This window comes from Uranotaenia lowii, chromosome 2 (assembly GCF_029784155.1).
Source record: "Uranotaenia lowii strain MFRU-FL chromosome 2, ASM2978415v1, whole genome shotgun sequence".
In the NCBI taxonomy this organism is placed as follows: Eukaryota; Metazoa; Arthropoda; class Insecta; order Diptera; family Culicidae; genus Uranotaenia; species Uranotaenia lowii.
Genome location: NC_073692.1, coordinates 211,831,993 through 211,857,173, shown reverse-complemented (window position 1 = coordinate 211,857,173; position 25,181 = coordinate 211,831,993). Strand labels below are relative to the sequence as shown.

The following is a 25,181-nucleotide window of genomic DNA, read 5'->3' as shown; positions in this document are numbered from 1 at the left end:
GCTGTTGACTTAGGAAATGATGCGTGGCTTTAGTTACCGATCGTGGTTCGAAGATGAATCAACCAGAAGAAGTTGCTCCCGACAGTTGGCCCAAGAGGTTGCGACATTACGTAACCGTGGAACCAGTCATTATATTTTACATCTTTGGTGTCGTCATCTCAACCGGACTGAAGGTGTTTGAGTATCAAAAGGTATGATGGATGATAATTATTATAATTTTCTGTTTTCAAAACACTACATTTCTTCCAAAGGCATGTGCAACAAAGTTGAACGTTGATCTACAGGTGTGCGAATATTTTATGCAGCTTGAAGATAACAATATTTGTGACAATTTGGAGCCCACCAATGAGACAATCTTCCAGAGCTCATTGGCCGGAGAAAATCAAAGCCAAGAGCTGTTCAACCAAATTGTCTGCACGTCCAAAGAACGATCGATCAATGAGGTAGCTTTTCTAAATTCCTACCGCAATATCATAAGTAGGTCAAACCCACTTGTTCATTCAGTATCGAGACACCGCTGCTAGAATCTGACTTTTTTTGTTGCCTTCTCGTTTCTAGCTGGATTGATTCAAGCTTTTGTGCTTATTTTTGCTGGCAGTTTTAGCGATCGTGTCGGATTGAGAAAGCCATGCATTCTTATACCGATCGCGGCCGATGTTCTCCAGTTCGGAGGTAAGTTTATTTTTATAAATGTTAAATGAATAGAGAGAAAAGACCATTCAACAGAACTTCAACTATTTTCATTCCTATTTCTCACGGCATGGATAGCATTTCTGCTCAGTTCGGCTTGTTCAGTTGACTGAGTCAATTTGGAACTTTTTTTTTTAATTTCTGAAACCCTGGGATCTAAAAAGCTTTGTTTTGGCTCAAAACTCATTCATGGTTTTTGCAGAGGTTTTTGAGTAACGTTTTCATGAGTGAACTTGAACTTTGAAGTTTGTAAGTGTCAACCAGGAATATTCTTCCAAATGACGGAGAAGAAAAATTATTCTGTTTGCTCAAATTGTAAACCATTATGAATTTAGTTCCAGAGACGAACCAGCCAAAGGCTGAAATTCTCTAAAAATACAAAACAAAAAGTTTCTCAGTATAGCCTCAACTTCGAATAAGCATAAATTAATGTTTTTTTTCTCTTAAAAAACTATAAAGTTGATTTCTTTTAAACAATGGAATATAATAGTAAGTTTAATTCGTATTAAATGTACAAAACAGAACTAGGATAACGGACTTATTTTGGACCAGGGGACCAATTTTGAATAACCTTGTCTAGCTCTCTTGTAAATCAACTAATAATAATAAAAAAGGTGCATTACATTAAGTGCCCGGGCTTCAACAATATTTGCTAGAAAATTTAATGATCATTTGTTTTATAAGAGAGCTAGACAAGGTGGTCCAAAATTGGTCCTCTGGTCCAAAATAAGTCCGTTACCCTACTAAAGGTTTAAATCATACTAGGGTAGGAGTACCTAGCTCCGTCGTATCCCTCTGATTCGTCTTAATTCATGAATGCATGTTTGAGAGCCGAAAAATCACTTTCCACTTTAGTTGGCTACGTCACATGATAAACTTACGCCTGTGAATTTATTCTCTATCACAAATTTGTCACTTTTCAAACTATTTTTTGAGATATTTGATCCTGAAATCGCGAAATGAAATTAATAATTGGCGCACTCCGCCATATTGAAAGACGAACTTAGTGATCCCCCCAACGTGTTTCTTTGCTTTAACGCTTCCTGTCAATGCAATGATTGTGCACAATGCACAATCAAAATCATAAAATTCAACAGAAAAATGTCGAAATAAAATTAGAAAAATTATTTCAAACTAGTCTGATTTGTATAAATTTATCAATTTTCGATTGAAATCCAATCGCTCGGCTCCCATAATTCGTCGTAATTTTGCGACAAGAATAGGAAACCGTTTTGCAATAATTGGAATTAGACCGGTTCATTTTTATTATTTTTTGCTGACCACAGTTTGACTTATAGAGAATGAACATAATTGATTTAAAAGTAATTTTGATTATTTTGACCTCATTGAAGCTAGGGACTTAATGCGCTGGGAGATAAGTGCAAAAAGTCTATTTATATTTTTAAATTACTCGAATGTATTCAGCATTGCTTATAATGCGTGGTTTTAAATGATCTTGCTTTGTGGTTGGTATTTTGCAAATTATTTACTTACAGTACCGTGCATAATTTAACAGAAGTTGGGGTGCACGCAAGAATATCTCCAACTTTACACATATCTAACGTTCAACTCCAATGACATTGTTTCTTCAAAATTTAATATTTTAAGATTTGATTATTTTTGATTCTATTATCTGATGACATTAAACATTTTCTGAAGTATTTGTAATAAACAATAAACATGTGATACATAAATTCTATGAAAATTTTAACTTTTTGAACTTTTTCAACTGCAATATCTCACATACGACCAAACGCTTTGCTCTACAGAATGGTCATTGAGAGATTCTTGAAAACTAAATCTAAAACTTCTCCAGTTTTCAGTTCTCTGAATGGGAATCTATAACTACTCTAACTACTGACCAGAATACATGAGTCTCTGGTTTGGATCTCAATACAAGTTTCAATAAAAAATCGAATTCGGTTGACTTTTTGTACATAAACTCGTTCAAAATTCTACAAAATCGAACCCGCTCATATTCTGATTCCTCCCATACAGGGGCGGTCCTAGAGTCGGCTCTTGGGGGGGGAGGGGGGGGGGGTGACTTTCCAATTTTCAAAAATCAGTCAATATAAAGGAACATTAATATATGGTGAAAAAAACAATCATTTGAATGAGCGAAAGAAGAAGGGAGGGGTTGCCGGGGGGGGGGGGGGGGGGAGGGGTGTTATCCCTTTATAAAACAACCAGCGAATCTATAATAACCACTACGAAAAAATGTTGATATTTTTTTTTATTTGTCGGTATATCAGGTATTTTAGAATTGTCATTTTAAGAGCCTTTTAAAAAATTTCTCGTTATAAATGTATTTTTTGCAATGAAAATAATACACACGTTGTTGAGAGATGAACACGTAGAAAAAAATCAAGTTATCTTCATTTATTTCCTGAGCTTCTAAATATTAGAGCTCTGGTATTTTATAATTTATCGAAAGTATTTTACTTTTCACCGATAAGCCCGATAAAAAAAATTAACAAACATAACTAACGGGCATTGAATTCTTCATTGGGGTATTTTACTGAATCGTGATTTGGAAATACTTAAAATACTTAATAGTATATTAGTATTATAATTTTCAAATTTTTCAAACACAATATATAAAATCAACACTTTAAATATAAATTAAGTAGAAGAAACCGATTATCAAAATCAGTTTCTAAATTTTGGAACCGAATTTTATTTGATTTGCTCTTGAATTTAAAGTTTTCATCAAAAATTTTCAATTTAAATTGTATTACAACAAATAAATTACAAACAAAAGTGATTAATCTTTGTTCACCTCCACATAATTACCATTTTTTTTAAATAATTTTGAATTATAAAGAAAATAATGAAATGAGGGATTAATTCTGAATGTTAATACTCTTCTTTAGTTAACAGTCTCAATCATTTGCAATTGAAATAACCAAGCCTTCAGATTAAGAATATCAAACCTTAAGCTAAATTTTAAATTAAAATTTCAATATTATTGTGTAGATGAGCTGAAAGCAGTATCGGTGACATAAATGCTGTAGATCTATAGAAATCCAGGAGTGTTGGTTAAAAATCGCTAAAAGATCTTCTGACTGTTTTGCATGGTAGAATGCCTTGTTGCCGAAAAAATAGTGGAATGCTAAGGGGAAAGTTTTAATTCACAAGGGAAAACTTAAAACCGTGGCAAACTGATTTTGGAAGCTTTTTGCGTCTTAAACTCTATTTTTTTTTTGTCTATTTTTTCCCTTCTTATTTTCTGGCATTGAGTAATTTTAAAACTTAGCAGTTCAGAGTGAAATCGATGAATGATAATTGATGAAGTAACTAACCAGAACAACAAAAAATATGGTAAATCTTTTCATTACCCTATATTTATTAAACGATGCAGGTCAGAGGGAAGAATGCTAAGAAGTTACAAATTCCCGAAAAAAACAATACAGATTTCGTCTAGATAATCTTCGTATTTTACAAAATGGGGAAAGATACTTACTCCTATAATTTTTTCTCATGGTAAATTACTCACAGTCTTTATGAAAATTGATCATTAATTTAATACCTTTTTTCTAATTTTTTTTTGATATTTTACACTTTTGCTAAAAGTGCACAAATTTCTCCAATGAGCCTTGTATTTTCAAAATTTATACCGGAAAAAAGCGCTGATAAAATAATACAAATTTGCATTTAGAGCTCCTAAATAAGTTGAAATCAGTTTCAAATTCTTTGCACTTCGGAAAATGTGAATTTTATTTTCTTGTGTTATAGTTTTGAATGCAGATTTTGGGTTCTAGAGATGAGTTTTTGAATCTATATCTCCAACACCAATTTCTGAAACAGCTGATATAAATACTTTTTTGTTCCTTTTTGGCACTAAAAACTCATAGGAAACGCAAAAGTCATAAAACGTAATCTCTTTCTTCGATTTATTATTGCTGAAATCTCTTGAGAGGTTTTTTTTTTAAATTTAAACTCTTCCCGATCAGGAGGAAAAATCAAAATTATATCAAAATGAGATATTTTGATACTCAATTTTTTTCTATCAATATGAGTTATAATTTAGTACTCGTAGGATGTTAAAATATTTCAAATCATATAAAAAGTCTATACGATCATAGCTTAATTATATCAGTTTTTGATACGCTCAAATCAAGATTATATCTCATTCAGATAGCATAGCTTGATATTGGGCAGAACAAAATCTTACATAATTATTACTCGTCAAGATATGAATGCTTCGAGTAAAATTTCTAGAGGAATTTCAATAACTCACATAATTTGCTAAAACCATGCTCCATTTATGGTTTCCCAAAAATTGAATTCAATTTTATGAATGGGTTGAGCGAATTTCATTAAAGCACGGTTTGGGCCGTTGACTTCGATGTCCGTGTTTTATGGAATGTTGTATGCATATTAAAATAAGATATGATCATAATATTTTATAACAATTTGAAGCAAATTCTTTATCGTTGAAAGTGAGTTCAATCCTATTCGAGAAATTCAATCAAAATAAGATATTACCCAGTTTTAGGAAACTTATAGTCGAAAACCTTGAGATCCAAATTTTATCTAAGAAATATATAAATATCTCCTTGAAATATGTTTTAGTTATTGTTTTGACATGCTCTCCTGATCGGATTACTATGAATATTTTATATTCGATTTTTGTTTGGCAGTACTTGTATTTTTTTCACAGTCATCCATAACATGAATGTTTGATGTAATACATTTAAAACAGAATTAAATAATATCAGATCTAAAATTTAAATTTTTGTTTTTGAATTTCATAATATAGGTTATTAATTTTAAGTTTATAATTCATATTTGAATGGTGGATTAATTGAAGGTGAAAAATTCTCGCGAAAGAGAATCTCAACTGTGATTCAGAATCTGATTTTTTATTTTGCAATTGAAGGCAATAAATGTATGATGAAAGCAGAACAAATATTTCAAGTATTTCAGTGTTATAACCATTTTCACCCCCCTGTATGACTTTTCCAAATTTTTCATTTTATTCAAATTCAAAACAAAATCAAGAATTCAGAAGCTCTGAATTTGAAGCAAATACTAAAATTTGTTGCGATTTGCTTGTGTTAATTGAGGCCTATGAGGGAAATTAGTGACAATTTAAAAAACAAAAGTTGTCCCTACATTTTATTAATAGCAAATTCCAAATCAACACTCAACAACACACTTTCGTTGAGTAACTTATCAACAAAAGTTATTTGGTATAATTCAGTCCAGGAAATCCTAAGTTACAGCTGCTTGAGTTTGGTGAACCGACTTTTTTCAATATTGAGCCTTTTAAGTGATAAATTAACTTTTTTGTGGAATAAACATCCCCACGGAGTGGAAAATTTTTAAAATTGGAAAGCACATCTACTAAGAAAAATTCCAACTTTTTATATAAATTCGAGCATTTGCGGGTATTTTGTAACGGATTTTTGCCGCTTGGGGGGGGGGGGGTGATCACCCCGATCACCCCCCCCATAGGACCGCGCCTGCTCCCATATAAGTTTTAAAACTTGACTCATGTTTGGTTAATTTTTGTAAATTCTCAGTGAATTTTCAACAAAATATGGTTCGTCGTTTTTGACATATTACAGTTTGAATGAAAATTGTCAAAAAGTCTAATTTTGGTTGAAATACTGTACGTCAACTCCCAAAAATTTGAACCCAAAAACATGCATTTAGCTGATTTATACAACAAAACAAAATGACAACACAATGTTAGAATAACGGAGCGTGAATTTCCGAGAAAAAAAACTTTCTTGCAGAAATTTTTATCGCTCGTAAAAAAAACTCGAATAGATTAGCTGAACCAGTCTAATGTGCATTTCACGCATCAACGTTGCGTTGCTTTGTTTCTATATCCTGCGCCAGGGTTCCCACATGAATAAGAATACAAATATTGACAAAACGCATGAGTGATTCTGCCTCTTCTCCAATCTCTTACTATTCAGTGTCATTATGTAGAAAAACATATAGTTCTTTTTTAAATGTTGATGTTCTTTAAATATGTGCGATTTCTGTGAAAATTTGTGCAAAGTTATTTGTGAAAAATGTCTGCATGATCGTTAAAAAATCTTATTTTACCGAAAAATCCTGCCTCATGGCAGCCCTGTCCGTTTGAGAGTGTGTTGGTATAAAAAACACTAGCAGGGTGGATTCAATTTGTAAGGTCTAATATCGTGCTGCCTGTAATTGCCCCAGCCAAGCAATGGTACCGTACTACAATAAAGCTACCTTTGATCTGCTTTCTAGTTTCATGGGGAGACCATATTATTGCGACCTTGATCTAATCCGAACTTTGCAGCTGTCCCGCGCGGTTGATCGGTGCGAAATAAATGATAGCATTTGAATGAACCGCAACCGCAAAATTTTAAAACTATCCCTCAATAGTTTGAGACAATTTCGGTAGCATTTAATGAAAGGTATGATATTTTGCTGCCTGCAGATGCATTAGCCAAGCAATGGTAGACCTTTTTACAATAAAGCTATCCTAGTTTCATGGCTTATTGCGACTGGTTACTTGAGCGAAAGTTTGCTATTATCCTGCGCGGTTGATTCGTTTGAAGTACGCAACCGCAAAATTTTAAATGTATTTCTGAAGAGGGTGGAATAAATTGAGACAATTCCGGTCTTCTTGTACGACGGAATTAGGGACCTGGTACGACAATGGAGGAACTGGAATGAAGAAAATAAATCATAAATTGACACAAAAGTACGTAATGGATTGATCTATTTCCTGATGCATAATTTCATAACACAAGATTAAAATTATAGTTCAATGAACGAATGACAGTTTTAAACCAACATGGAAGGCAATTCTATTGAAGTAAAGAAAAAAGCTTCCTTAAGCCGTTGTCTTAGGCGCCTCTACCCTAGTGCATTCGAAACCTATTTTGTTTATCTGGTTAATTCATATTTTTTATGAGTATGCACTTCTTTTGTCATCCTTCTTCCATTGAATTTTCCGAAAATCCAGAAGGAGGGATAAATGAAGTTTAAGGTATTTTGTTTCAAATTTTATATTTGGGCCGATTTGGGTCCTTCCTCCACCCCATTCGCTGATGATGAAAATTCAACAAAAATGTCCAAGATGAGAATTGTATCATCAGATTTTGTATTCGATTTTCTTTTCAGATTTTCAATCAAAAATAACTCGATTTCTCGATTTTGTGCAATGAAAAATTCAAAAATAGGGCAGAATGTAGAAAAAAAGAATAAAGCGCAGATAGAAAAAGATAGAAGAGAGAAGAGAAAAGTGAGAAGAAGGGAGAGAGGAGAGAGAAGAGAGAAGAGAGAAGAGAGAAGAGAGAAGAGAGAAGAAAAAAGAGAGAAGAGAGAAGAGAGAAGAGAGAAGAGAGAAGAGAAAAGAGAAAAGAGAGAAGAGAGAAGAGAGAAGAGAGAAGAGAGAAGAGAGAAGAGAGAAGAAGAGAGAAGAGAGAAGAGAGAACAGATATTAGAGAACAGAGAACAGAAACAAAGAACAGAGAACAAAGAACAGATAATAGAGAACAGAGAGGAAAGGAGTTCGTTGAATGGTAGTAACGATTTCAAAGTTTGTAGGTTTAATTTTCAACCCTGGTAACTTCGTTAACTGTTAGCTAAAAATTTGCATTTTTAATATGCATTAATTCCTATTAAATAAATGATAGCCATGTATACGAATTATGTATACTAACTAACTGTAATTTTTTTTCTTCATACTGGACAGTTCTAATTGTATCAGCCATTTTTATGCGCGAGGTATCGTTAGAGCTTGCTGGAATTCTACCCAACTTAATAACCTCACTTAGTGGCGGAACACCTCTGGTAGTTACTGGGATATACAGCTATCTGACTGTGTGCACTTCCGAAAAAGATCGAACATTCCGATTCGCATGCACTGCCGTTATCATTGCCATTATTCCGATCGGTGCCAATTTCTTCAGTGGTCATCTTTTCAAGGCACTGGGATTTATGAGTAAGTATTTTTTTCGTTTTTAAAACGTCTGTTTGCAATCTTCAAAAAAATTGATCAAAGCTTTCATGTTTTACGCACGATGTTCAAATTAGAGAAAAAAAAATCAATTCTCGCTTACAGTTTCTAAGCTTCGGTAAAATAATAACCAAATTGATTCCAGAACTATGCGTGCTTTGTATCGTCAGCGATTGCATCGGACTGTTGTACGGTGTACTCTATCTGAAGGAACCAACCCTACCAGCTGCGGATTCCGATGATGGGAATCAACAAATCAACAAACCACCCACATCGGAGAAGGATAAGCCAAATTACTCCCAATCATTCCGGAAGCTGTTCGACCCATCGCTGGTGATGGATTGCATTCGCATGGTTGCCCGGAAACGGAACTTCAATCTGCGAATCATTTTAATCCTAACGGTGGTGGTGTACTTCATCAATTACGGCGCCCTGGGGGATGCTGAGTCGGCTGCCATCCTGGCGTATCTGAAGTTCAACTGGATTACCAACCTCGGCACGTGGATTTCCTACGACTTGCTGACCACGCTCCTGGGCACTCTGCTGGCCATGGGAGTCCTGAGCAGGCGGTACGGAGTTTCGGATTTTCTCATCTGCGTCTACTCGGTCTGTTTCACCCTGATCGGAAAGCCAATTATGGTGAGAGTGCATTAAATACATTATAGTTATTAAAATATTTCCGAGCTTAGTGCTTTGATTTGGCCAGGGTACTCTGGATTCCGTCTAGTGTGAATTTTTTCGTTTTGCATCGCTGATGGTTTCGTTTTAAATTGTTAAGCAATTTTCATCTTTCTTAGAATTCGTTTATGAACAACTTGTAAAGTTTTATTGTTATTTGAATTTCGATTTATCTTTCAAATATAAAGACATAATCAAAGGAAATTTCCTTCCACCTTTGATTTCTTTGAATGTTGAACTTTTGGTCCAATCTTTTACCCCTTATTGCCAAAAAATCGAAGAAAATCGATACAACTAAAAAGACATAAATGATTTTCTCTTCATAGGCGTACGCGGTAAGCTCGGTTACACCGTATCTGTATTATGTTGCTACATCTATCGACATATTCGAAGGAAGCAAAACTGTGGCCATTCGAAGCATCGTCTCTAAACTGGTGGATCCGGGCGAAATAGGTAAGTTGGGAAGCATGTATTTAACATTTCATTTTTACACTAATTCATATCACCACTTCGAGTTTTATATCAGTTAGGGCTGTCCCAACGGTAGATGTAAAACACGGTTTTCGACCACGCTAAAACAATCCGGCTGGCACCGGTGGCGTAAATTGCTGTTTTAGCACAGTTATCGATTTCAAAATTCCCAACAGTTATACGCCTTTGTTCCAAATTCGTGCAAATTTGGAACAGGATTTCAAATTATACAACAGACCGATTTATTTCACGGTGTGAAAATTTTTGAAATATTATTTGAATGTTTTTTTTTTGCTTCAACCAGCCTATACGTTACATAAATTGAGAAAAGATGTTAATAAAAACCATATCAAGTATAAATAATAGATGTCACATTATTCTCGATTTAATATAATTAAATAAAAAGCTTTTCATTTGGGCTCGACGAATTGTGAATCCAGTCAACGTTCTAACATTTGAAGAAAAAAAAATAAACGTAAAGAAAATTTTAATACTTTTTCGATGAGGTAAAATTAATGTTTATTGTTTGTTGTATAATTTTTGTTTTATTTGAGATATTGAGAGATTTTTAGTTTCGTGTAGAGTGTTCGGAGTTTTCGTCAATATCAGCATATTTTTCTGTATCCATACATAAATTTACAAAGTGAAACAAGTTTTTGGCAAACAAAAATGTCGACAAATCAAAGGAAAATTTCCTTTGACTTTGGGATAAACATTTCTCATTTCCTTTATCAATGTCAGCAATAACTTGAAAAAAATATTGCTTTTCATTTCATTTTAACAAAACCTTATTCCATTGATTCAAAGCAATTTGATTAAATTAATTGAAAAATTGATTCAATTGACCTTTTTTCCTCGTTGTGTAGTTATTTTTGCTTTTAAATTAATGAAATCCTGGTAGAATAGTTGAAATCATTGTTCTGTCAAAAAGAATATTCGTAGAATTAATTTTAAGGCAATTAACCGTAAAACCCAAAAATTTTTCCAATAAAATGGGTTTTTTCTTCTCAATTATTTATGTCTGCAATGAAAGTGTTTCCGTTTTAAATTTGCTCATACACCGGTGGGGAGTGGGTGTTTTAGCCGATTCTAAAATTTCAAGTTTTGCTAAAACTGGTATACTTAAAACCAATATTTACGCCTGAACCGTTGCAGGTGCTTTTAGAACACGGCTGCCAGATTTCCCGGTTTTATCCGGGTTTGCCCGGATATTTAATACTAAATTTAAGAATAGTCCAGCCCGGCCCGATTGCTCGGATTTCATTGAAAATTCCCGGATTTTGCCCGGATTTATTCACCTTATCTGGCAAATTAAACAAAAAAAAACAACAAACACCTCCAAAACAAAATTTTTTGAGCAAGTGTTATAAAAAAATCGTCAACAGTTTTTTGGGAGCCTAAAATACGGTTCAAAATCTAACCATAGATTTTGATGAAAAAATATTATTTTAATTTTTTTCTTGATTTTTGTTGAGGAATTTCTGAGTTTTGATAAAATTTGCCCGGATTTTGCCAGGATTTATGGTCGTCAATTTGAAATCGAATGCCCGGATTTTGTCAGGTTTTTATATAAATATTGCCCGGTTTGTCCGGCCCAGATACGTGCTGAGAAAATTCTGGCAACCTTAAGTTAGAATAACAGCCTGGCGTGGCCTTTTGGTAGCGTATATTCGATTGTCGCCACGAAGGTCGGGGTTCGATCTCAAGAAAACTTTTGGGTTCGAATTCTATAAGCGGCTGACAGGTAAGATGTGTTTTCTCCTTTAACTGGCTTATGTTCTGAGAATGTTCAATCAGTTGCCAGCTGGCCAGGTATATACACGTATGCCAGAATATCTGTAAGTAAACAAGCCCACCTGATTGACTCGTTCTTCCAAGATATACCTTACATCAACACAAATACATTCACTACATAACAGTTCATACGAAGCTATGGTGTACGCATTGCATTGGAGATTTGTCGAACCTTATAATCTAAGAATGCATGTGAGCACATATTTAGGCAGAAACTGCGGTGAATCCGTGAACCCATGGTGGATAACAAACATACATACACAAATAAAAAACACTAACGTCCGTATATAGCATAAAATGCACTACTTTTAATGAGGCGTCAACACGTTCGATTGCCTTGGCCAGAACGCTGTGCTACAGATTTCCCTTTAAAACGTTAGGTTATTTTTAAACCTTATATACACAGTTATAAAAATCCACGTAGATTTACATGCAACAACATTAGGAGGAAATCGGCTAATTACGTGCGAAAATACGGCATATTTCATGTAATTTTTCATGAGCATTCAATGCTGTTGTTTACATTATTTTTATCTTTTTTTGTCAGGGACTATTTAACTTATTCAAACAAATTGGATTTGTACAGAGGAAATTTATTTATTTCACGTTTCTAAACTCAAATTAGCGCACACGACCAGATTGAACAATAAGTTAATTAAGTTCGCCTGCGTTGGGAATTCAATAGGAACGAAAACAAAACAGAATTGGCAAACTGCAATGTAAGGTTAAATTTTTCTTCCTGTGTAGTTTTTTTTTAATCATAATTCTTATCCGGACACGAATGCCAAAAGTTGGTAAAATGTCCTAAATTAAATTAATAATAATAATAATAATTCTTATCGAAAAGAAATTTTTGTGATGAAAAATTTGTTATATTTTAAACTTCAAGAAAACAATCAATATTCCATTAGTCGGTGAAGAACGAAACTATTGTCAATTTAAACTTAATTTTTAGAAACGTCGCCGGTGAACTGGCAACAAAACATAGACTTCCAACAATCTAGTACCTACTTCCCTTTTCTTTGTCGGAAGTCTTTCGGAAGTCGAAAGTCCGGACTTTCGAAGTAAAATTTAGTGCTGAATATTGATGGAAATATGGTTTTCATGCACTTTCGTGAACTCATGTGAATTAAAAGTGACCATCAAGTGAATTTCAAGTGAGCGGCGAAAACAATTTCAAATGTTTGCTCAGGTCATCATTATCTTTCAGTTTAAGTGAATTTTAGAATTTGTTTCGGAATGTTAATCATGGATCAAGTTTGGTTAATTCGAAACATTTCGAAAAGGAAACTTTGAATTCACCTGGATTTTCCCTTAGGCGCTCATTACGTGAATGTTTGCTTAATTTACATGAAACACTTAGTAGCTAATAAAAATCATTTCTTCATTACGTGAAATTCACATAGTTGTATGCTGTTTAAAAAAGACTCATTCGTTTTACGGGAAAATTTGGTGACGGATTTGGTGCTGACTGTGTTATCCGATTCAGATGTTGTTTTTGTTAAGCTCTGGAAAATATTGATTAGAAACAAAAAAATTACTCTAACTGTGCATCTACCAACTCAAACACAACGCAGTTAGGTTGCTCTTCTAAACCACAACGAACCACAACATATTAGACATTCGCTATTCCAAAATTTAGTTGAACTTTAAGTGACGTGCAAGTGAAATGTGCAATAGTGTTACTTTTTTGGTTCGTAGAACTAAGAGCTTTTTCGATAGAAATTGGCTAAATTTTGATCTGCCATCCCGGCAACTGTGGAAAAATGTTCGAAGTCTTGGTATTTCCAAAATGCAAAACAACCAAGATAACATGGAATTCAATGTCGATGCAATTAATAATTACTTTGTTTCCAAGTTTTCTTTCGGTTTAATCTATGGTTGCCATCCGTCCCGCAAAAGCGGTATTTTAGACAATTTCCCCGCTTTTTAGAAAATGTTCCGCCGTCCCGGTTTTTTTTCTCAATGTCCCGCTTTTTTCAGAACACTTTTGGTGAAAACTCAACCCTCTCCAATTCTACCACTTCAAGAAAGTTGATCCGTGCTTGTGAAAACGCTTCTTATAAAATCTCTCCTCGATCATTTTCAACTCCTGTAATTATTTGTTAAACTTCTTTTATTTATCTATGATTTTCAAAACTAGAAATGTTCTTACATGAGACAAATGACATTCATCGATAAGGCTGTAAAATTAATAACACTTTTATCAAGTTTTTCTGACTAACACTTGAAAAATCTAAATATAGCCTCGATTTAAACTCATTATTGGTTCAACACAGAAAATCATTCTAATATAATATTTTTGTGTTTTTTTTCTCAAAATAAGCAGCAATTTTTTTTTCAAAGTTTATAAAAGACAAATTTAAATAACTCGTTAAGTTCTTAGCATTTGAGGTTGCCAGAATATTTTCCAGACAAATCTGAAACGAGCGATTTCAGGTATTTTTCTCTAAAAACTGTGTATAATCTAGACAATTAATTTAAAAAATTTCAACCTAAAATCCGGGCAGTTTCCAGCATATTTGATTAAAATCTCGGGAAAAAAAATTATTTTTTTTTACCTCAAAACACATCAGCAGATTTTTAGTCGTATTTTAGGCTTTCCAAAAACTATTTTTGATTATTCAGACAAAACTTGCTTAAAAAGATAGCAAAAATAAAAATTTTGATGACTCAATCTAAGTTTTTTTTTCCAATTTTCGAAATGAAGCGAGTAAATCTAGGAAAAATTCAAGTTTCTTTTTCAAACGGGCAACCTGGCCGGACCGACCTTTTCCTAAATTTTGTGTCAAATATCCGGGCAAGTCCTGATAAAACCTTAACAATCTGGTTTTGTCAAGCGTTAATATTTTTCAATTAAAGAAAATATTTTTTAAGTTGTTTTCGAATAATGGTGGCTCTAGAAGTTTCTTCGGAATCCTAGAAGAATCTTTTGAGTGTTAAGCTTAAGGAAAAAAAAAACAAACTCCGGATAGAAAAGAACAGGACAACCGAGCGAAAATAAAGTTTTTTCAATCAAACAATGAATGAATGGACTAGTTAAATTGAATAAACTTGGGAAATGTTCAAAAACGACTGTTAAAGAATCTAAAAACTTTCTTCAAATTTTGGATTTTAAATTAGTCTGAACTACAAAATTTTCAACTTGTGTGTTTGCAGTTTCCAAAGATGGAAGTTTTCTTGAAAATACAATTTTCAAAAAAAAAAAAATCATTTTTCGACGTTTTATTACTTCCTATGACCTACTTTAGCTAAAGGAAATTATACCGTCAAACGGGGCATCATGCAACAGCGGGGTTGGATGCAACATTTAGATAACACCACACTGATTCAATTTTTAATTTAATGTAATGAGATAAAGATATCTTTTAATGATTACAACATGATGATGACATAATTTCTAGCATCCTGAGATAGTTTTTTAAAGTTTTTGATTTTCATATAAAATTTAAAAAATCGAACAATAAATGTACAACTTTTAACACTTTTCGATGCCGTAAAAAACTATACCCAGTATGAAGGACTGGCTTGATAATATCACCTACAAACTTTATACTGGTTTCCTCATCCTATACCAACACTATTGATGTAAAAATAGTTTTCGAAAAATCACTCAATTTTTTTAAATAAATATTTTTATAATTCAGTTACCAGTGTGGGGTAAAATGCAACAAAATGCAAATCAAAGAAACACCTTGTAAATCTCATATTCAAATGCTGGAATATGATTGTTTTGCATCACGCGTTTGTCAATACTGAAATTTCTTTTATCCAAACATTTTTTTTAATGATTTCGGCTTTTTCAATTTTTAGTACTATTGTTTTACCCCTAAATGTATGCAGCACCCTAATTTTCAGAAAAAATGTGAAAATAAGTTTTCACAAAACAAAAAATTACAGCAAATGGTGTTTTCATGCGTAATGATCTTGAATTTATCGCAAATTTATCAAAAACTATACATTTTCATACGTTTTCATAAGATTTCTTATCAAAAACATAGTTTGTTGCAAGTTACCCCATTTTCTGAGGAGAAGGAAAATCGCATGTTTTTAGAAAATTAAAAATAACTGAAGGAACCAATAATTTTTCTGACTACGCCAATTTGATGTCCCGTCAACCTTGAAACTTTTAATGCATAAGAGGTATGATTAACTGTGAACATAAAGTTTTTAGAAGTTAGAAATTGAAAATTGTTGCATGTTGCCCCAGTTGACGGTACATAGGTATGTATAAGAATAGTCATAAAAGTTAGCTTTGGAAGAGTATTTAAAATGTCCCTCTTTTTTCGGCGATGTCCCGCTTTTTTTCGTGAAATGTCCCGTTTTTTTGAAAGTATGTGGTAATCCTAGTTTAAGCAGTTTTGAAACCCATTTTCTACATAATGGAAGTTTTGACTTCAATGAAGTTCTTGGTCATGAAATCGTAAATGCTGTTTACTCCATAAATCAAATGCCATGGGATGAACTGCCAATCAAAATTATTTAAATTTTACTTCCGTATATTCTACCTTTGATTTAACATTTTTTCAACTGCATTATTCAGACCTCAAAATTTCCTAGAGAGTGGAAACTAATAAAAATTATTCCCATTCCAAAATTATTCCCATTCCAAAAAAATCTATGGAAATCTCAGATTTAGGATTCATCATTGTCCAAAAGTTTTCGAAAAACTTATCAAACAACAAATTTGCAATTATACGAACAACTTCAATTTGATTCATGAATTTCAATCCGGATTCAGAGAAAATCATCTAATAAAATCTGATCTCACAGAAAGAAGTCAGTCGGTTCAAATTCAAGAACAGTTTTCTCAATTTAAACACATTTTGTCAGGAGTCCCTCAAGAATCCGTTCATAATTGTATAGAAATTGGAAGCACGCACACTGTCACTTCGACTTTGAACTTCTATAACTTTTACTCTGAAGATATTTTTTAATCAAATTTTCTGCGTTTGATAGATCAACTATCACACTATTATATCACAAAATTTGAGCTATCTGGAGTTTGTGTGGCTTGAGATACAGCTATTCTACGAAAATCGGACTTTTTGGACTTTTCTCATTCAAACTGCAATATCTCAGAATCTACGATACATTTTTTATTGAAATTTTGCCGAGTGATTGTTGATATATAAAGCTTGCATTTCTGAAGTTTTTGAAAAGTTCTATCGATGAGATCAAAAGTTACGTGAGGTACAATATTTCAGGCATGAACCTAGAAATGCGATTTGTATAGAATTTTGGACGTCATGCACACATCTGTACGTTGATGATGGAAAAATATGTTTTTTAGATAAACCGAACAAATTAGGTCTTTTTTCCAAAGTGACTTGAATTGGGACCTGCAAAGTAACTCCCAATGTTCAAAAATTTACTTTGGTCTAAAACAGCTCAGAGTTTCAACAGTCCATTTAGACATTCCAACTAAGAATAGACTTTCCAAGACATAGGGGAGAGTGGAGTATCGTGGGACATGGGGAAACGTGGGCCTCTTTTAATATCTCAGATGTGTGTTGAGATAAAAATCTCAAACCAACTGTAATCGTCGTCGCTTTGCGTGAGCATATATTTCTATATGTTGTTGACTGAAATACGCATCATATGCTTCTTTTATTTATCAAGCTAAAAAAAGTTAAAAAAATTTACATACGTAATTAAAAAAACACCCGCTAATTTCATCGATGGGGAACCTAAAGTGCATAACAAAAATATGTTCATACGCTTATGATCTTAGTTTTGTCATGATCTTTCAAGTGAAAAAGGAATTTTTGATGCAACATCAATAAGTCACACACACGCAACCAATTTGCAAATCATAGCTTGTGGGGAATCATGGGCCACACATCTTGAATCATCTATATTTTTATGTTTTTATACACATTCAGAACTTAAAATACGTTTTACCTATCTGCAAAGTTTTCTTATGCCAAATGAAGAGTTATGGAAAGTATTTTGTCCATCCTATATAAGTAATTTTGCCAAAACGTTCGCGAGCCAGGTTTTGGAATCTATGCGATCATACACAGTTCTCTTTTTTTATTTCATCATCTGAAATTGCTGATAGAAATTGAAATAACGAAATGAATTAGGAAATCACAGTTTTGGGTCAACTCATAAACTTTGCATGTTATTTGGTCAATTTGGATTTGGTGGCCCACGATTCCCCACCATTTTTCAAAATCCAAAAAATATAGCTTTTTTTTCAAACAGTCAGAATTTGGGGAAAATAACTTTTTAAAAATTTAAAAAAATACCTTATGATACCTTGAAAATGTAGGAAACTATACCATTTTTCATTTTCATTTTATCTTTTATAATAAAGAAGTTATGGAACAACGAAAAAAAGTAGCCCATGATTCCCCACTCTCCCATACTTATTGCCTCATTTTTTCTGTCGTGACTTTATTTATTTAAATGCTAAATCAACATGCCTGAATAAACTGAATGTAGCCTTCAATGCTTGTGTTGGCACCGCTGGCAACCATGGTCAGAGCCGCGACGCTGCTGAGTGTCGGATACGATAGAGCGCTGCCGCGCTTGTCAAATTGACAGATTCGGCGGTTGAGATGAGAACGATTTTTTTCAGTTAGTCGAAATTTTCCAAACGCAGTGCATTGTTGCCCGAAAAGCGCTAATCTAAAATTAGCAAATTGTTTGTATCGCGAGTAGTTTAGGTGGAGGAAAAATTGTTGTTTTCACTACAAAAATCGTAAGTAGTACGAATTTCTAAATTTATATTCATTATTTGACCGAAAAATATTGTTAATTCAGGCGAGCCTAGCAGCAGGCATTATTTGCAAGGTGTTCGGATAGGACGCACAAGAAGAAACCATTTAATGTAAGCCTAACTTTCTTTAAACTTTTCTTCACTTACTAATGAATAAATATCATTTTAGTTTTGAGCTACGGCTTGAGCATTGCTCCAAAAACCGGTTTTCTTTTCGTCCGAACACAAACTCAAAAATTAAATGAGTTCGGCTCAAAGGATGGAAAATGAGGTTAGAAACCATAACCTCCAACAGGAGCCTAATGCCGAAGCAACTGCCTATGATTGTGCTCTGTGTGATGAGCCAAACCATGTCGACCTCCATATGGTCCAGTGTGACACCTGTCCGCGCTGGTTCCACTACACCTGCGCCGGTGTTACTGAGGAGATAGAGGACAAACCATGGAGCTGCCCTACTTGCTCATCCGAACCACAAGTTGGTGCCGCCGGTAGTGGATCTCAGGAGGATATTTCGATCCTTGAGTCCCTGGATTTGGGTGCACGGAAGGATGCACGCTGGAAGCGGAACGAGGAGCAGCAAAAAGCTGCCGACGAACAGCACCAACGCGATTTGCTGTTGATGAGGGAGATGCAGCGGCGAAATTTTCAACGACAACTGCAGCGCGAGCAGCAGCAGCGCTTGGCGCAGCTGGAACTGGAACGCGAGATGCTGGAGATGAGACGGAAGGCTGATGAAGAGTACCAGGTACAGCGGAGGCAACTGTGGGGTACCTACGGAATCAATCCACAATCGCAGGGCTACCCAGGCACGATTCCACGGCACTCAGTTGGTGGTGAAGAGCAAATAAAATTTCCCGCTGGTCCACAATCTTACCCAGCATATTCGACGCCGTTGTCTGGAAGTAATCCCCCTACGGTGCCGATGACACCACTGCGGAATCCAGGAGTGTATCCAACAAGAGCGGCTCCCAGCAATTCGAACGTACCGATCGGTCCTCCTCCTCTCCCTACGTACCAGATGCCCCCTCCGCCACCGGAGAAAATTGATGGCTGCAATCCTTCGAATGTTCCAGTGAATCTGGCAACCAGGCACAACCCGCTGCTAAATCGCGGTCTGCCATTAGAGGAACCAGTGAATCCAGAATCTCCCACTCAACTCCGGTATTCGGCCACGCATCGCGTACATCTAGGGGGCCCAGTGGGTCCATGCGATCCGCCCAATCCGCCTCCACATTCGGATGCACAATGGCCGCAAGCACCTTTGCCACCTGTAGCCGAGTTGACCAGGGCACAGATCGCTGCTCGAAAAGGACCGTTCTGCAAACTACCGACCTTCAGCGGAGATCCCGAGGAATGGCCGCTGTTTTACAGCAGCTACATCAATGGAAACTTGGCGTGCAACTGGTCGAATTTGGACAATCTTGGAAGACTGCAGGAGGCTATTCAAAATCCCGCGCGCTCTAAGGTGCGCCACCATTTGATGCTGCCTGAAACGGTACCCGAAGCCATCGAAACATTGCGGAGACTTTACGGGCGCCCGGAACAAATTATTTCTGCGCTTGTGCGCAAGGCGCAGAATGCGAAACCGCCATGTCTGGAAAATCCAGTAACTTTTTCGGATTTCGGCATCATCGTGCAGCAACTCACCGATCATCTGATTGCGTCCGGACTCCGGGATCACTTGGTGAATCCACATCTCATTGATATCCTTGTGGCCAAGCTTCCTGGTCAGACGCAGATTGAATGGATCCGCTACAGACGTCAGCAAGGTTATTCCACTCTGAAAACTTTTGCCGATTTCATCACCGCCATCGGAGCCGATGCCCTAGAGCTGGAACACATCAACCGGATGCACGGTTGTAGCAAGGAGAGGCCGAAACCAGAGAAACCGAAAGCCGACAAGAAAGTGAAGGAGAAAAGTGCTGAGGGTTACCTGCATACCCACATCGGAGAGTTCGAGGACAAGCGGGCAAGCATAAAAAGAGAGCAGTCTGCCCCCTCCTCTTCCTCATCCAAGTCCATACAACAGCAGCAAACCCGGGTGCCATGCCACATTTGCAATCGCACCGATCATCGCACAAGGTTTTGCGACGACTTTGCTAAGCTGTCCTGGGAAGGTCGCGTGAAGGAAGTGGCCAAATGGAAGCTGTGCAAACTTTGCCTCAACGAACATGGCGATTCGAACTGTCGTTTCAAGCGCAAGTGCAACATCGGAAACTGTCATGAAATGCACCACCCACTACTTCACCCAACGAACAACAACAATTCTGTAGCCACTACTGATTGCAACGTTCACAGTGTCGACTCTCAACAACCAGTGATTTATCGAATGGTACCTGTCCGACTTAGCAACGGCAATCACTCGGTGAACGTAATCGCATTCTTGGATGAAGGCGCATCCTGCTCTTTGGTGGAACGTGACGTTGCAGATCAGATTCAGCTGGGAGGAGAACCACAACCACTTATCGTCAAGTGGACAGCCGGTATGACGCGCATGGAGCGCGACTCTAAGCGGGTGCACCTATCGATTTCCGCTATTGATTCGTCGGAGCAGTTCGTGCTGAAGAATGTGCACACCGTTGAGAAATTGAAACTTCCCGAGCAAAAACTACTCTTCGCAGATGTCGCAAGGAAGTATCAGCATCTGGAAGGGTTACCTGTCTGCGACTACCGCTGCGATACTCCACGAATTCTAATTGGACTCAAACATCTACACGTCTATGCTCCATTAGAATCACGTATTGGGGCCCCTGGTGAACCGATCGCGGTTCGAACTCATCTTGGTTGGACAGTGTACGGGCCACAAAATTTAGCAGATACCTCCGAAATGTTTTCTGGTCACCACGACATGAGCCCGGCAGATCGCGAGCTGCATGAGCTGCTACGTAGTCAATACATGCTGGAAGAAGCCGGAATCGCAGTTTCAGTTTTGCCTGAATCGTCGGAAGACCGCCGTGCTCGTGACCTGTTAGAAAAAACCACCGTGCGAATTGGCCAACGCTTCGAGACAGGGTTGCTGTGGAAGGATGACAACCCTCAATTGCCCGACAGTTACCCGATGGCCGTGAAGCGGCTGAAAGCCTTAGAACGAAAATTGTCGAGAAATCCTGAGCTGAAGGAGAAGGTAGCAAAACAAATCGCCGAGTACCAAGAAAAGGGATACGCCCATAAGGCGACCTCTCAGGATTACGCTGACGCTGCTGCTGGTGCCAAGGTCTGGTACCTCCCTTTAAACGTGGTCCTCAATCCAAAAAAGCCAAGCAAGGTCCGCCTTGTCTGGGACGCGGCGGCTGCAGTCAACGGAATTTCGCTCAACTCGGCTCTTTTGAAGGGGCCCGATATGCTGACCGATCTGCCTGGAGTTTTGTTTCACTTCCGAGAGCGACCCATCGCCTTTGGGGGTGATATTATGGAAATGTACCACCAAATTGGTATACGACGAAGCGACAAGCAGGCCCAACGTTTCCTGTACCGGGATGAGCCAACTGATCCGCCGGAGATTTTCGTCATGGACGTGGCGACCTTTGGCTCTACATGCTCACCGTGTTCCGCCCAGTATATAAAGAACCGGAACGCAAAGGACTTTGCTGACGAATATCCAGATGCAGCAGCGGCGATTGTCGACAATACTTACGTTGACGATTACCTTGATAGCGCAGATTCGGTGGAAGAGGCAGTCACGCGAGCACAGCAGGTGAAGAAAATCCACTCTGCAGGTGGGATTCGAATTCGAAACTGGGTCTCAAATAGTACCGAAGTCCTGGAGAAATTGGAGGAGCCGACGGAGCGCCAAGTAGTCCATTTCAGCGCCAACAAGACAACGAACATGCAGCGCATTCTTGGTGTTTTCTGGGATCCAGTCGAAGATGTCTTTCGGTTTTCGATCAAACTCCGCACTGATCTGGAGTCGTTCATGGACGGCAGTCAACGTCCTACCAAGCGACAACTGGGACTGCAAATCGGTACCGCTTGTGCTGATAGGTTCACTAGAGCTCGCACACGCTGGAAATTCAACCCTCCCTCAGCCCCTCATATGGGATGGATCTGGAAGAGGCTTGTGAGATCAACCAGGAGGGCGATGAAGGCTCTGGACGACGGCCTACGACTAATCGACGAAGTGCTGCTAACCGTGTTGGCCAAAGCTGCGGAAATGATCAGCTGTGGACCGCTGACGTACATTTCCCAAGAGTCATCGGAGGTGGAAGCTTTAACGCCAAATCACTTCCTCCGAGGTTTTCCGTCCGGGGAACATCATCAGGTGGAGGAAACGGCCAATCCTGCTGAAGCTTTACGGGACCAGTATAAACGAACACTTCAGCTAGCGGACATCCTGTGGCAACGTTGGGTCAAAGAATACGTGCCCTATATCGATCAACCAACGAAGTGGTACGCCGACAGCCAACCGGTAGCGGAAGGTGACCTGGTGTACATCGCCGATGGTAACAGCAGGAAGACCTGGGTGCGAGGCGTGGTCCAGCAGATCATCCCAGGAAGAGACGGAGTGATTCGAAGAGCTGTGGTGCGTTTGACGAATGGGAAGGAGCTGCGTCGTCCGGTGAACAAGCTTGCGGTGTTGGAGATTGGTCGTAAATCCAGTCAGGCGAAGGACCCTGCACTAGAGTTACGGTGGGGGCTGTTGGCACCGCTGGCAACCATGGTCAGAGCCGCGACGCTGCTGAGTGTCGGATACGATAGAGCGCTGCCGCGCTTGTCAAATTGACAGATTCGGCGGTTGAGATGAGAACGATTTTTTTCAGTTAGTCGAAATTTTCCAAACGCAGTGCATTGTTGCCCGAAAAGCGCTAATCTAAAATTAGCAAATTGTTTGTATCGCGAGTAGTTTAGGTGGAGGAAAAATTGTTGTTTTCACTACAAAAATCGTAAGTAGTACGAATTTCTAAATTTATATTCATTATTTGACCGAAAAATATTGTTAATTCAGGCGAGCCTAGCAGCAGGCATTATTTGCAAGGTGTTCGGATAGGACGCACAAGAAGAAACCATTTAATGTAAGCCTAACTTTCTTTAAACTTTTCTTCACTTACTAATGAATAAATATCATTTTAGTTTTGAGCTACGGCTTGAGCATTGCTCCAAAAACCGGTTTTCTTTTCGTCCGAACAGCTTGTGTGAAGATATGTTTTTAATTTGTCCAGGTTTTCCAGAGTTACGCATCTACATGAAAGATTAATCGGGTGCCACTTTCCGAACCTTCTTCTTTACATGGTTTCGATTAACAAGATATTGTCAGTTAATAAACCTCCATACCTTCGTACCATGTTGATACCCTTAAGAAGCACACGTACTGCAAACTTACTTATTCCTCATCACAGTTCGGCCTATTATAGTAATTCTTTCCTAATAAGAGGCATTGTAAACTGGAATTCACTACCTGAAGAATTTAAACAGAATATCTTAGTATCTTTAAAAAAGATCTACTGGCATGGCTAGGCAAGGGGCAATAGAACTGAAGCAACATTTGCGAACTACGGAGCATCTTAGTTAGTGAGATAGGTGCAATTTAGATTAACACCTCAGAAAGAAATATGAATTTTATTTCTACCTACCATTTGTAACGAATTGAAAGATGTTGATCTTATGTTGCATTAATAAACCACAACTAAAACTAAAATCTAAAACTAAACTAAGTGAGAAGTAAGTGAAGTGTAGATGAATAAAGAAATGAAGAAATGAAGAAATTCACTTATAAGTGAAGCTTCCAGTGTTTTTTAAGTGTGATTTTGGGTTCAGTGTGTTTTTCCCAAACGAAATGTTTCAAAATTCCAAACAAACTTCAGGTTCGTTGCTCGACCTCTTCCCGAGATCCGATCCGGCCCGAGTTTCGCATGGGACCTTGTGTCACCTTTTATTAGGCCCAGCATCAATTTTAACCTGCAGCGCGCGAAACTTCTTAAGCTTTGTATTTCTCATTCTAATTTGAGCCTTTCTATTATACCATTTTCTTAATATAGTTAATTTTTTTTTCTTCAATGCGTTGTATATCTGAAACTTGAATAGCTAAGCTAAATCTGAAATATTGATTAAGTATAGAAAAAAAATAGCAAAATACCATTTTTTTTTGTTTTTCATATAGGTTTATTAGTTGACTTTTCGATATCATTCAATCATTCATTATTACTTTTTCTTTCCATATTTCCAGGAAAAATGCTCGCCATCATGGGAATCGTTGACTCCGCTCAGGTGGTAATTTATCCAACCCTTTACAGTGCGGTCTATCTGGCGAGCCAGGACTTTTTCATCGGAACCGTGTTCCTGGTCAGCGAAGCGTTCCTGTTGGTGTCGTTGGGATTCTATCTGTGAGTATCTTGGAATGGTAGATTGTTTTTTTACAGACGCTTTTTTAAATAAAAGTACTTTGGACTCATAATTGCTGCTAATTGTGGTAAAATTGGAATGAAATGCTTTATGGTTTTTTAATTTTATTTTACAGAGTATTGTATTTCATGTACAGAAGGTCTCAAAGTTTGAGGGAGCAAGCTGAACAAAAGCAAGGACTCGATAACCCGGGACTGGAAGTAACGGCACTGTGATTATTTTTAAGTTATTTAGGTTGATATAAGAAAATAATGCATAGTAAACTGTGTAAAGTGTTTATAATTTTATCAAAAGAATGTCTTCTTGCATCAGAGAAATCTGTACGGATACCACTTCTACAGAGAAATACAGAATATTGTTACTTTTATTGAAATTATTTTGTTAAGTTTAGAACAAAACGCATGGTTGAATCCATGCGTTATTTTGTCAACGTTTCTCAAACATGGAAGCAAATTACAAAGGAAATTCTTTACTCATACGAATCTGCAAACATACACACATGCACACACACACACATACACACACACACACACA

At 36.9% G+C, this 25,181-nt stretch overlaps 1 protein-coding gene across 1 annotated transcript; it reads left to right on the top strand.

The window, feature by feature from the left end:
* LOC129748626 (proton-coupled folate transporter-like) lies at positions 1-24,886 on the top strand. The gene is made up of 8 exons (XM_055743288.1): positions 1-191; positions 252-477; positions 559-672; positions 8,378-8,626; positions 8,787-9,280; positions 9,646-9,772; positions 24,472-24,628; positions 24,763-24,886. The coding sequence occupies exons 1-8, from the start codon at positions 54-56 to the stop codon at positions 24,860-24,862; spliced, it is 1,605 nt and encodes a 534-aa protein (XP_055599263.1). The 5' UTR covers positions 1-53; the 3' UTR covers positions 24,863-24,886.
* The last annotated feature ends 295 nt before the right edge of the window (positions 24,887-25,181 follow it).